This window comes from Centruroides vittatus, unplaced genomic scaffold, assembly GCF_030686945.1.
Source record: "Centruroides vittatus isolate TY-2023 unplaced genomic scaffold, ASM3068694v2 contig_2639, whole genome shotgun sequence".
NCBI lineage: Eukaryota > Metazoa > Arthropoda > Arachnida > Scorpiones > Buthidae > Centruroides > Centruroides vittatus.
In genome coordinates, this window is record NW_027121680.1 from 46,000 (window position 1) to 61,573 (window position 15,574).

The 15,574-nt window shown below is 30.9% G+C and overlaps 1 protein-coding gene across 1 annotated transcript in view; it reads left to right on the forward strand.

Annotated features, from left to right (window-relative positions):
• The window catches only part of LOC136971619 (dynein axonemal heavy chain 7-like), a 74,824-nt gene that overhangs the window by 31,858 nt on the left and 27,392 nt on the right, over positions 1–15,574 (forward strand). Inside the window, exons 8-9 of the mRNA XM_067266097.1 lie at positions 911–1,076; positions 11,913–12,071. Coding sequence (XP_067122198.1) covers positions 911–1,076; positions 11,913–12,071 — 325 coding nt within the window. The remainder of the gene's footprint in view (positions 1–910; positions 1,077–11,912; positions 12,072–15,574) is intronic.

Below are 15,574 nucleotides of genomic sequence, written 5' to 3' on the forward strand. Positions count from 1 at the left end.
TTTGGACCACATATCTCCCCTCCTCCCATTAACTTTTACAACAGGAAGCTTTTACGCTGAGGGCCTGTCCCTCCTTTACACCGTGAACCACCCAATGGGAACAGACTTAATTCTTTGAAGGTTGTGATTGCAAAATATTTATTTTTCACCTAGTGAAAAATAAAGATTTTGTTTTTCTGACTAAGATTTCTTCTATTTGAAAAAACTGAAACAACACCAGTATAATAAGTCCTATTAATATACTAAGTCCAATGTAGACAATGATATAATAAAAAATTTAGTGTCCTACACTCTCCACATGTGCCCTCAGGTAGAGCATCATCTTCATTGTTCTTGCAATTTCACAAAGTAGCCCTCACCACCCAAGGGAATAGATTAACATTAGAAGGTTCTAGAAGTAAAAAACAAAGGAGAAATGCTAAAAACTACAAACTAAACTAAAATTATACAATGGTGTACAGCCACAATGTGATTTTTTTTAAAAGTTTTATTTGTCAGATATTGTTGATGTGTCTTTTTTCAATGAAATATGGGATGTAATATATAAACATCTTTTGAAATTCGATCCAAATTATAATCGTCTGAATATAGCCCAATATTATATGGCAGTTGGTATGTGATGTGATGAAATACTCCCTCATTACTCTACTTATATACTTACATTGAGAATTCTAGAGCATTTCAGTCATTTCTAGAAAAAAATGAAATGTCTAAATTTCATCTTTACAGCCTGATATTAATGCATTGGAATAAAATATTAAATTATTTTTTATATAATAATAATTATATCTTGTTTATTCTAGTTAATTTTATATCCACAACAATGGAAATATAATACATTAATTAAAATAATTTAAACTAATATTCTTTGTAGAAGGATATTGTACTAATAATTCATATTTTTATTTAGATGGCATTCTGCAATAGTGGCATTATTATTTCGAGCCAACAAAAAAAATCTGATTCCAAATAATCCAAAATTTTATAATTGCCTATCAACGGTTATGTCTTCACAATTAAGAGAATTGTGCTTAGATTCTTTAAATAAATATACAGATTTTCTTTGCACTATAAAGGTATTTATTTAATTGTTTTATAAATTTAATTTGTTTTAATATAATGAAAGATACTAAATATTTGTAAATATTTTATTTATACCAAAAAAGATTGATTTTAATAAAATTTTAAAAATTTCATTTTTTTTAAATTTATTTTTTTTATAATACACCAACAACTACCGTATTTATATTGGACTATTATATCATGATTACTTTAAATTAATTACTAAATAATTTGTCACTTAGAGGGAGGCGTTAGGTACCATCTCTTATTAGATTTAATAATTATAATTAAATTAGATAATTTAGAAAATTCTGGAAGAAAAGAACTGGCCCAAAGTGGGACTCAAACTCACAACTGCTGCTTACCGTGCATATGCATTGCCAATTATGCTTCCTGAGCCTGGGTTGTGCAATAGCTGGCTGAGTGCCATAGGTGAGTGTGTACAGAACACAAATGCTGAATGTGTCACCATTCAGCACCATATGTAACTGATGATGGTTTTCTCTTGTTTAAATGTACCTGGAAGAGGAGATCGACTGGAGGATTAGGTAGCATAACTGGCAACACATCTGCATGGTAAGAGGCAGTTGCTTATGAACTTTGCAGTGATTTTTATACAATTATACAATTAGTGGCATACATTAATTACAGAAAATCATTCAACAGTGTCCCACAGACTTGGCTGCTGCACACACTTTGTATCTACAGAAGTCCTCTTCAACTCATTCATTTTCTTGGTTTTATCATGCTTCACTGTAAAACAACATTACATCGTAATCTCCATGACATTCACATAAAAAAATATCAAATATATATCAAGCAAAGAATTTTTCAAGCAGATCTCTTGAATCCTCTTTGGTTTTGCCTTGCACTTAACCCTTTATCTAACACATTCCTTCATTGAAGACATGGACACGTTTATGGCTTTTGTTAATTATATCAACAAATTCCACCTCATGGACTACAACCCTCCAGCATCCAATGCAGTCTTCTCTCCAGCACCCTCACTTTCGAGCTCTCAAGACTCTCTGACTCCAGCCTGACTGTATCTGTTCACCTACTCCATTGGACTCCACTATCAAGGTGCCTCTCTGTACATTCTCTCTCTGGTATCTTGTGTTATAGTTCTCTTGATATTTGTCATGCCTAAGAAAGTGCCCACTTTACTATCTGTATCCTACACACGTTCTATTGAATTCTAAACATGATATAATTGTAAATTGTTCTCTCCAGATGGACTGTTCACAGCAGGTGCCCTTGTTTTCCCCTCTTCTCCTTTGCTCTTTCCCCACTCCCCTTTCCACCCACTCCTTACTCTTCACCCCTCCCTTTTCCATTCCTTCTCCCTTTTCCATTCCTTCTAGATATACCTCCGAGTTAAGGCCATTTTCTCTACAAACTACAACCTATCTAACACATTGAACAAAATACAGTATGGCTGCAATATCAGACACAATATCAGTTCACATTATCACACATCATATACATGGATGATATCAAACTTTACATGTCTACACAGAATCAGCTTTATCATCTCTTACAAACTACACACACATACTCAAATGATATACAAATGGAGTTTGGTGTAGACAAATGCAAAACACTACACATTGAAAAAGGAGTTCTGAAGAAAGGCGATTTTGTACTCAGAAGTGGACGGTGAGAGGAGAGTTTATTGATCGTTTGATGGGTGCCTTGTGGGCCATTTAGTTCGCTTCATCTTAGTTCGAAGGTCTTAATTGAACTTAATGGTTGGAGCATTCTTAAGGTGAGGTGAGGAAAAATTATTGAGTCTGTGGAAGAGGGAAAATTTTACAAACATTTCAAAATATCAAATTATAACAATAGTTGCGAAGCACTACAACAGATAAAACAAATATTAACATTCGAATACCAGAATAGATTACATGCAGTATTAAGAACACATCTAAATGTGACCCATATATGTTTTCCCTGTACTCACTTATTCTTTTGAAAATTTATACACTGGACATGCACAGATTTTGAGCACTGCGAAAGGAAAACAAGAATAAACTTACTAAGCATAAACAATATCACCCAAAATTATCTGTAGAAAGACTAACACTTCCTTGTAAAGAAAGTGGTCATGGCGCTTACTAATATCAGTTAACCTGCACTACAAACAGATTACAGACACTGCAGGAGATTTTCCACAAAAAAACAAGAAACATTAAGATTACATAAAGCTATTGTGGCCGTCGGCCATATTAATGTATATTTTGTAGTTTATAAATTTATAAATTTAAGTTAGATTTAAGATTTCTTTGTTTCTCTCCCTTTCCTGTTGACAAAAAAAGACTTCTCTTCTTAATCACTTTACATCTAATTGTTTTACCACCTGGATGGGGAGTGATGCCTCCAGTGAAAAACAACTTTGTTAAAAAACAAAAGTAATTAAAAATCAGAGAGGAGAGGAAAAGAAGGAAGAAAGAGAAGCGATCTCAGCTCTCGACGAGAAATGTCGAGGAGCACGGGTTGTGAGTTGGAACGAGAGAGGTTAGAGATCGAAGCTCGACGAGTGAGGTCAAGACGAGGAGGACCTAGTGTTAATAGTAGATAAAAGATTTCCTGACGGACTGACAATCTTAACTGGACAGATTTGAGTGGATTATCGGTCCAAGTGAACGAGAGGGTATCTACCGGAACAGAGGTATCTACCGAAACAGAGGATAAGAGGCATCAGTAACCCTGTTCAGCATCACGAAGCCCTCATAGCAAAAATCCCGGGTATTTCCACCTTTCCCTTTTTTTCTGTACCTATATTCTCTCTCTCTTCAATTCTCATTAGTCTGTAAGTAGGTTTAAGATAGTTAAGCGACCCTTAGTAATATTAATAGTTTTATATTACATATTCTGGACATAAGTAATACCACCTCTCTACACGTTGGGATCTGCTGTAAAGAAGATCCTTGTAGCTTAGCGAATAAAGATATTGTTTTTTTTTGTAAAATTAACAAAGTGTGTTTTGTTAATCAATTGCCATACCATTCGCCTGTTGGCTTGATAACACTATAAACTCTGGCAGACAGTAACCCACATGCCTTTAAACTTTACATTCTGAACACCTGGAAATAGCTCAACAGAAAAATAACATAGATAACAGTCATGGGCCCAAAAAGCACTTTATGGCAGGCATATCTATGACCTAGCTCAGGACTATGTTGACAAAACTGCATCAAACTACTGGCTGACTAGAGGCTGCCTGTTTGGAAAGACTGAGGGTTTTATGGTTGCCACTCAAGATCAGGTCATAAACACTCAAAACTACAGAAAATACATCCTGAAAGATACATCACTCACAAATGACTCTTGCAGGAAATACCACATTCTGCCAGAAACAATACAACATATAACTTCTGGTTGCAAGCTCTTAGCACAAATAGACTATTTACATAGGCATAATCAAGTAGCAAATATAATACATCAAGAGCTTGCACAGAAGCACAGATTATTAAATAGCCAGGTACTGTACCATACTACAGATATACTCCATAGACAGTATTAGAAAATGACACACACAAAATATACTACGACAGGGCCATAATTACAAATAAAACAATTCATCATAATGGACCTGACATCACTCTTATTGACAAATGCAGTAAGATTCATTTATATAATAGACATCTCTGTTTCAAACACTCATAACATAAAATAGTACTAGTTTAGTTACTGACTATTCTGTACAAGGCAAATTGGCAGCACTGTATTACCTTATTCTAATTGTTTTCACAAATGTAATTTGTTGCTTGTTATTGAGAACTTTGTTCTCAATAACAAGCAACAAATTTAATTCAATGCATTTTAGCAATGAAGTCTTGGAAATTCATTTGATATTTTATCAAATAAGTTTACAATACATGATCAAAAACGTTTGCTTTTTTATAATTTTGTTCTGGAAATTGTTTTCATTCACCTTGTTTATTAACTATAGCCAGTTTTGTGTTGTTGATTATTAAGTTATGTTCTTACCCATAAAATCTCTTCTGTTACCATGTTGGACAGACTTATAGTAAAATTTAACATAGAAAATTGCTCTATTCAAAAGAATTTTCTTTATTTAGGCAGGTTTTCACTTTATTCAGGTTTTACTGTATCAGCTTTTAAAAAAGTAGTATTTAATTATATTCCAAAGTAATGTGATGTGAAAAGTCAAATTGATCATATTCTGGTAAAATTGAGAGGGAAAAGTATGATAAAAAATTGCTGTCATACATTGGCTATTATTTATGAAAGTTACCAAGGTCATCAAGATGGGAGCTGGAGGATTTTTTTCTGTAGTTGGAGAAAATTTGGGGCCCCTTATCTATAAAATTACATAGGTGTAATTACTATGCTTATAAAATTAATGATATTTTACTAATAGAAAACAAAATCTTTAAGATTCCTTTTATTAATAAAGAGTCATTTGTAAATCTTTTGAACAAATGTATTTCATTTGTTCAAAAGATAAAAGGCTAAAGGACTCTACTAAGTAGCAGGAGGGATGTACTCATGGGCAACTCTGGGCCTCATACAAGCTCTGAACATCCCTGAACATAACCAAGAATAAAAAAAAAACGAAAGAAAGAATGTCAAAAAAATTCAAAATTAAAACAAAGTATAAAGAGTAAAAAAAAGTCAGAGAAGACAAAATGAAATTGAAATTATTTTATGAAAATTATTTTTATTAATGTGCATACAATCTTATTACATCACCTAAGGTTTGCTGAAAGAAAATTGTTTATTTAACAAATTTTTCAACCTATTAATACGTTAATAAAATTATACCAAGGGCTAGAAGCAAGTTTTGTAATAATTTTGCTATTAATATGTGTCATCTTCAGTTTTGAACTAAAATTAAAAATTGTTTCAAAAATAGAACATTGTGTTTTGAATATTTTAAATACAAATTGAAATTGCACGTATTAAATAAACAAATTATGAACAATATAAGTTTAACAAAATAAAAATAAAATTAAGAAAATATAAAATAAAAATTAAGAAAGTATAACACAAATGTAAAACCAAGATTAATTGTTTCAGAATGCTTTTTAATTGTAGTTCAAAATCTGAAGATGGCCTATTAATAGGTTGAAAACAGTTGTTATGCTACAATTTGAAAACATTGTAGATTTATAAATTCCCACAGTTATCCATCTGTCTTTCTTTAATCTCAAGAACAGTGATAAATGAAATTCAAGACCAGATATGGAAAGCTTAGAGGCAGAAGGCCCTGATTAACTATACATGAACTTCCAATGCAAACTGGAAGTCACATTATTTCAATTCAAAAATTTTCCCCTGAAAGGCACAACTTCATTGCTAACAGAAAAGTATGATGTACAGGGGAAGACACTACAGCACTAACTTGAGGTGGAGAGCATATATTTTAAATTAAATTAATTAAAAATATGATTAAAAATTGCATTTTGGCATTATGACAATGTCACAATAAATAATTGTTTAATCAATTATTTAGTTTTCATCCTTTCTTGTTAAATAAATAATTTTTTCTCAGCAAATCTTAGATGGTGTAATAAGACTAGTTTCTCTCTGCTGAGTGCACTTTGTATGAAGTTAATATGTATTTGCTCAGTGGTATTAGTTATATTCAAGTTTTTCAAGTATTTTCACGTACATTTCAAATACAGTTAGAGTAGTGCTTATAAGTTTTGAGCTGTACTTTTTGTACGATGCAGGAGTTTTACAGCCCTTTTACGGCTAGTGGAGTCGCGGCCTTATTATAATCACTTCAAAATGACATTAAGTCTATATTAGAATATAAAAAATATATATATTTAAACATAGAGCATATTATTGGCTGTATTTGAATAATTTCTTGTTTCTGAGCTGCGTGTCTTTGTTATTAATTTGATTTTAGTTTTTATCATGCTGGTATTAATTTTAATAATCTAAAGATAAAAAATTAAAATGGAATAAAATAGTTTCATTAAACAAAGTTAAAAGAAACTATTTTATTGCATTTTAATTTTTCAATTAATATATCAAATATTAGATATATTTGATGATGTTTGATATTTTATATTATATGTAAAATCTTATTTCATTATTAGAAATTATCTAGAAATATTTATTGTTAATAGTGAATTAAAAATACATTTCATTAACTCATATATTTATAAGATTCAATAAATATATTTTTGATTATATATTTATATAACTGATACATTGATGGGGGGCATGTCTGGTAGTTGAGGCTACGGGTGACTTTTTTTGTGCACTTTATTAACTTGCAAGAACCACAGTGTTGGCTATTTTCATTCAATTAATTTTACTAAACAAAGTTTTATTTCAAATTTTATCAAATATTTCTGAAGAAATACTACATACTAATTAAAATGCAATGTTTGCTGGTCAAAAGAGGAAGACCACTGCTAAATCATGCCAAACAACGTAGTAAAAAAGACTTGTCTTCTCCATCCACTTCTAAACTTATAACGGATTATAACTTGCTCAGTGATAAAGTTTCACAAGAATCATCTTTGGCTGCTATTGATTTGTTTTGAGATATAACTCCAGGTGAGCCAAATATTTCTTTAAATAATCCAAACATTTCACTGGACATCCCAACAACAGTTCTTTGGGACAAAATTTCTGACTTAATTCTTTCTTCTAATGAAAAACTTTCAACCCAAATATCATCTATTAAGGAAGATCTGGAACTCATATGTGAAAGTATCCGAGAAACCAAAGAGCAATATAAAGATATGCAAGGACAAATTAATAACCTAAAACAACAAATTGAGACTATAAAATCAGAAAAAGAAATGATGCAATACAAAATGGATGTTCAAATTAGTGAATTTCATCATAATAATATAATTTTTTATAATTATCTGACCTCAAGGTATATTTCAAAAGTAGAAATACACAATTTTATTACTACAGTATTGAATATACAAAATGCATCATATGAAGATATTCTGGAGATTACTCAACTGACTAAATCAATGAACCCAGTAAATAAGATTAACTTTACAAAACAATCAAATCCGTGATAACTTTTTCACAAAATTCATAAAAATGAAACAACAAAACTCTCTGAAGGAATGGACAGATATGCAAATCTCCCACGATCTAACAAAGGAATTTAGAATTAGACGTAAACTATTACTCCCAATCTTTCATGATATTAGAAAACAAAACTAGCAAGTAAAATTATGCAACAATATGTTAATAATAGCTCAAGACAGACTGACATTCAGTGCTGTTTTGGGAAAACTGGTTCATGTAGAGACTTTTCTCCCTTTTTCCTTGCCAGGGACAACTACAAGTTGATGTCCATTGAGACAGAGTACATTCCATCAGAAGAAACTTATTTTAATTAATCAGCCCTTTGTGATCATGAACTGGAACTGCCAGGGTCTTAAAACTAAAATACCAGTACTCAATTTTTTACAATCCAAATTTAATCCAGATATTATTGGAATAACCAAGACATGGACAACATCTAACTTAGTATATAAATAAAATTTGTTTAACCATTTCATAATTGAAACAGCATTAGCATGTAAACCAACAGGACCTGGTCACCCTAGTGGTGGGTTATGTATTCTATTAAAAAAAGAACCTTTGTACAATTCTTCACATGGAAAAATCTGATAACTATATACTATTATTAATATCCATGAAATAATCTATACTTGGAAATGAAAATAATAAATTAATTTTAGTAATGATTACCTATATTCCTCCTGATTCCTTGGAAAAATTAAAAGCAATTTTTAACATTATTGATGTCTGGCAACATATTACTCCCTTTATTTTATTACTGGGAGATTTTAATTCACGTATTTCTAACTTGATGGATTCTTGGTATGATGGTCCTAATTCCTGCATTCAGAACATTCGTCTTTCTAAAGATAAGTATACTAATAGACTTGGAATCAACTTAATCAAATTAATAACTGATGATAAATTATTCATTCTTAACGGACGTATTAAACCCAATTATCTGGCTGAATTTACTTGTCTGCAGCATAATGGAAAATCCACCATCAATTACACAATTTGCTCCAGAATTCCTACTAGACTGTTGCTCCGAATTCATCACAACAACAATTGATGCATCTGATCACTTCCCAACTATAACTAAATTTTTAATATTCTTGCAAATGGAAGCTATTAAATCTCCTAAGAAGTATCAAAGGATTAGCTACAACACTTCAAGATATTTTACAGAAATTGAGAATTGTTTTTTTTAATATTCCTGACCCTACTGACTCTAATAGTAATGACAGCTGTAATTTTATGATTCAAATAATGAATAATTATATTCAAGTCAAAAAGATTAAAGGTAATAGATACATTAAGTATAAAAACCCCTGGTACGACCATCACTGTCACAAAATGAAAAAAATTAAACAAATTAACTTAAATTTATTTAGAAAGGATCCGAATGCTGTAAACTTTTCTAATTATAGAAAGGATAAACAAACTTACAATAATCTGCTTAAGGCAAAAAAGAGGAATTATTTTAGAAACATCGAATCAACCCTAATCAACAATAGTAAGGACAATATCTTATTTTGGACCACTATATGTAAATTTCATTTCAATGTAAATTGTAGTACAAATTCTTCAGTTATAGACTTTAATGTATGGAAAAGTTTCTATCAAAGATTCTCAGATATTCAACCTATCTCACCAATAAGTTTTATTATTGATAGTCATAATGAATATTTAGATACTTACTTTACAATCAATGATCTTAGAAGATGTTATTAATAAAACCAAAATCAAATCTATGCCAGGTAGCGACAACATCCCAACTAGCTTTCTAAAGATGCTTCCTCATCAGGCTCAGAGAAAACTACTAAAAATATTTAATTCTATGTACAAAGAAATTACATACCCTGACTCTTGGAATTCAGCTACGATTACAATGATATATAAAAAAGGCGACATCTTTCTCCAGATAATTATAGACACATTGCTTTGCTTTCAGTATTAAGGAAATGCTGTATATTAATGCTAGCCTCTAAATTTTATCAGTGGACCAAAGATATGAATCTTGCTGGATTATATGAGGACAGAATCAAAAGCCATATAAAAGATATGGGTTTGATTCTGTCTACGTTCCTCTATTTGTTCATAAATTAAGAATTAAGGGTGCAGGTGACTGATTTTCAACAACAGTACTTAAATTTTTTTCAAACTATTGTATAAAAATTAAACAGGGAAACTCCATTTGTCCATCATTAAATTTATCATGTGGAATACTTCAGGGTGACCCTCTCTCACTGTATCTATTCAATTTTTACTTATCTGATCTAGATCATCTTTTTCTCCAATCTAGTGATGGGATTGAGATTGCTGACAGTGTTTTTCACTATATTCAGTTTGCTGACGATTTGGTTTTACTTGCACCTACTAAAATTTCTTTACAGAAAATTAATCAATTAAACTCATATCTCAATTCACTGCATCTAACAATAAACCCTACTAAAACAAAGATTATAATATTCTGTAATAATTGTAAAATTTCACAAACAGAATCAAAGTTGTATCTAAATAATACTCCCCTACAAATAGTTAAAGAAGTTAATTTTTTGGGAGTCATATTTGATTGAAATATTACCTTCAAAGCACATCGAACTACTATCAATAACAAAGGAAAGCTGACAATTGACAATCTCTTGTATCTATGTTCTATTCTGAAAACGTCAAACTTGAATATCCATATGAAGTTATATAATTCAATAATTAAACCCATTATATACTATGCCAGTCCAATTTGGGGGTCTCGATTACTTATGTAAACTGGAATCTTTTCAAATTTATTTTCTTCGTAAACTTCTCCATCTAGAAAGATCTATTCCTGGTTATGCTATACATAATGAAACCAACTGTATATGCTCATTCCCTTTTTTTCTCAAACATATAATAAAATTCTACTACCGTATATAAAATTTAAAAGTGATGATAATTTAATTGTTCTACATCAGGAAATTATCAAAAAAAGCAAAAACATAAGTTCAAATCAACTATGGCAAACTAAGTTTCATAAATTTCAAACTCATTCAGTGTATCTGACCTGCTATTGAAACATAATTTGCAAGACTTGAAATATGGCTATACTTTATTAATCAAATCTGCAATATCTGTCTATTAACATGGATCAAACAAGTTTAAATCAGAGTAAATATCATCCCTGGTATACCAATCTGCTCTATATTCCATCTTCACAACCATATAGATCTAAATCAATTAATTTAAATGTGAAAAGATTAATAGCACAAATATGCCTTAATAAATATTCTATTTACATCAACAACAGTTATATTATTCGGAATTAAAATAATCATTATATAATGATTATTTGCAATTCCGAAAAACTCTCACTCTACCATCTGATACAGGATTGTCAAGGCTTAACAAATGTGCACGACTCACTTGATCTCAAATGAACAATTCAATGTAAATCATTCCTTGAACTTAGATAATAAAAAAGTTTTATATAAACTATATAATTACTTTATCAAAATTACAGAAATGTTAAAAAACGTAACTTAATAGTTCATTGTTCATTACTACTAAATAACTGTGATTTTATATGTATTAATAACTTTAAGGCTTTGATTGTTATTATCCAACAAAAATATACTTGTAATTAACGTTATAATGATTATTATTTATATATGTAAACTGTTCAACCTTTTTTGTAATTTTCCCTATTAAATGTAACACTCCCTTAACAGGGAAACTCTCCCTTTTTGTGAATAAACGTTTATTATATTTTAAATGTTATTATATATAACTGATATATTAATTAAGCAAACTTCCAATTAATTATAAAATGTAATGTTCGGATTAAATCATTACAGGATCATACTTTCTTCAAAGTTAAACTTATTGCCAAACATGAAGGAATAGAACTTATTCCATCTTTAGATGAATTTAAAGAAAAAGTTATTAGTTTTCTTGATTTAATGATGAAAGCTGTATCAAATTTTTCAAGAATAGATAATGCACTTGGAATAACTGTAAGTATTAAAACTTATTCTGTGTGTTTGTATATAAGATTTATACAAAAACCATTTTCAGTTTATTTAATATTTATGGAATTGCAAAAATATATAAGAAAATAAAATATACTCCTTACAAAACCAAATTTAAAAAAAACTAAAATAACTAATATCCTCACAAAATATAAATTATAAATTTTTATTTCATTTAGTAGTTTTTTTAGAAAATGTGATTTCAAAAAACATAAAATGTCCACATAATGATTACTTGCAGATATGGCTCTACATTTGTTTCAGGACATAAGTGTTTTGTGACAATTTATTAATTAATTAAAATTTCACCTACTTTACCACTTGAAAAATAATAAGAGTCAAGACTCCTACAATTAAGCATTTCTTGGTAATTACAGGCTTTACTTTCAATAAGATATTTAAATATATTCCAAAGATGACATTTTCTGACATTATTTTATAGTACTAATTGATGAAAATCAAACATATAAATAGAACAATCGAACAAAAAAAATAAAATAAAATAAATAAATATATACATATAATTAATAGCGGCGAAGCGCTACACTATGATATTCTGTGAATATTTTGGACTACTATATGAATTAAATGGTGATATAAATATTTCCTGATAGTTAATAGTGGTGGAATATTAGTAAAATTACAGAAGCCAATTTTGCCAATTATTTTCTAGAGAGAAAAATAGGATTTAGATATTCTTAATTTTACTTTAAATTTTTATCAATTCTAAAAGGTATTTCCCCACAATGCATGTAATATGCTTTTTTCTTTTCATTAGAAAACATTTAAACTTGTGTAAAAATGATTGAAAATACTTTCTTTATAATTTAAAATATAAAAACCCTTACAATTACTAACAAAGTGGGCATTATGAACAAATTTCTATTAGTAATTTCAAAATCAATTATATTCTCAATTCTATAGTTCTGCAGTTCCATAGTTCTTGCAGTATATTAATGGTGGCACTACAGAATGGGAAATACATAAACCTTGTCCGGAAACTTGTGGATATAGTATGGGTATGTGAGGTTTACCGACCGACTGCATTAGTCAGAATGTCGTGCGGTCACGATCAACATGTGGGAGTGAACGAAACTCTCAGAGACAGGTTCCCCATCGTCAAACCATTTAATAATAATTAAAATTTCCTTACATCTAAGCTGACAAAGAGGCATAATGCCAATCCAATGGAGGGAACTAAGTCCTTCGAAAATATAAAAAGAGTCCGAATGTCCAGGCGGTCATTTAGATTCCTCCAGTGAAAGTGAAGTGGAGAACGATGATTCTGGGGTGCACAGTACGATTCGTAGCGATGACCACTGATGACCAGGTGCACCTGGGTTGGTTCTTGACAGGACTGGAAAATGAATCCTGGGACGTCGAACAAGCCTTCGGTGTATCTGGACAGGAGCACAAAAATCCCGCGAGAGGTGCGCTGTGAACCAAGAACTAATAACCGAGAATGTCACATCCTCTTCTTGACGGTTTTTATAAGTTTCTTTTGAGTCCCAGATCGGACATTCCGATAGGTCGATGTCGACTTGCCCCCACTCTCCAATTGGTCCTCCCTTTGTTACAAATTGTAACAAGATCGGAACCCAAATCATTGGATGAGTCAACCTCGATGGACAATTCAATTCCTATCGAAGATGTTCGATCTAAGTACTCAAATTCATCTATTGTTTCAACCTGAGAAGTTCAACTTTCTTGGAAATTTCTACAGACATGCCCTTTTATAGACATGAAATATTCATTTTTCGTTTTCACTATTTTTTTCTTGTTTGACGGTTTCTTTTTACAACATTATAATAATAATAATTATTATTATTTTCTTCTATACAAAAATTAGAAAAAATTTTCTTATTTGCACAAATAGTAGGCTCACTTCCAAAGCTTCACAGGTAGTATTGTTATGTATTTGTTATGTATGTAAACCTCCAGAGGATAACCCACACCGAATTGCCCCTTGACCTAGTTAGGCGACCCCGCACCTCTGACCTTTGTCTTTGTCGTGCTTCTTTGTCTTCGGGCAGTCGTGCGTTAGCTGTTGTAACACTTAGACCTGGAGGCACAAACGTTACGTTGTATTACCCGCCGTTACGTTCTATTTTAATAAAGTTGTTTATATACGTTAACAGTAATCGTTTATTTTACGGACACAACAGTATACAGGAATAAACTTGTCTAATCTGGTGGGGTGCACATGAGCAATAAAGTTGATGTCATCAGTCAGTCTGTGTGCTGCCACAAAGGCAAGCATAATGCGTTTGTGGATTTGCATGTCAAACATTTACCTGACTCAAGCAGATTAGATTTGCTACAGTATGCTTGTGTCAGGCAATTTCAAGTCAAAATTTTGTAATTTTTAATTAAATAATTAATTTTTACATATTAATTCTAGTATCTAAAACTGATTTAGAATTTTACAAATTTATCCAAAAAACCGGTTTTTTTTTTTTTAAACCTTGTGTTTGTGTGTTTGTGTAGGTGATGGATGGTTTTCTTCTTTATGACACACACACACAAAAAAAGAAAATATATAATTTAAAATATAACATTAAAATATAAACTTGATTTTATATTTTTTCAATTTATTTTTATTATTTTATATTTATTTTTCTGAGAAAATTTTAATATAAATTTATTGACTTTTTTTTATTTGCATTTTTGTTAGGAGTTTGATTTTTAAGAAAATTTGTTCAAGCTATCATTAAAGTTTTCAATATTTTTTCAAAAATATATTTGTTTTATATATCATATTAAAGTATCTGATATTACGAGGCGTGTTTTTAAAGTAAGTACCATTTTGAAATATAAAAAAACAAGCAAACATTTTTAACAAAACTTTTATTTATGTGAAAGCCCATATTTTACACTACTTTTCTACATAATTTCCATTAATATTGAGACATTTATCGTATCGTGGGACCAGCTTTTGTATTTCATCCTCAAAGAATGTTGCCGCCTGATGAGACAACCTCTGCAGAACGGTCGTTTTGACTTCGTCGTGATTGTTATGGCGCTGCCCTGCCAGATGCTTCTTCAAATGCAGAAACAAATGATAGTCACTTGGCGTTAGGTCGGGACTGTATGGAGGGTGGTCTAATTGTTCCCAGCCAAATGATGTGATTAGGTCTTGAGTTTGATTTGCCATATGTGGACGAGCATTATCGTGGAGCAAAACGACACCCTTGCTCAGTAAGCCCCGCCTTTTGTTTTGTACTGCACGGCGCAGTATTTTTAAAGTCTTACAGTATGCAGCTGAATTGTTTGTTTCACCATGAGGCAAAAAATCAACAAGCAACACTCTGTATCTGTCCCAAAACACCGTGCACATGATTTTCTGAGCAGAAATTGTTTGCTTGAACTTGACTTTCCTTGGAGATGATGAATGTCGCCATTCCATGGATTGTTGCTTTGATTCCGGTGTAACGTAGGCCACCCACGTTTCATCGCCTGTAACAATACGGCTTAAAAAATCATCTCCC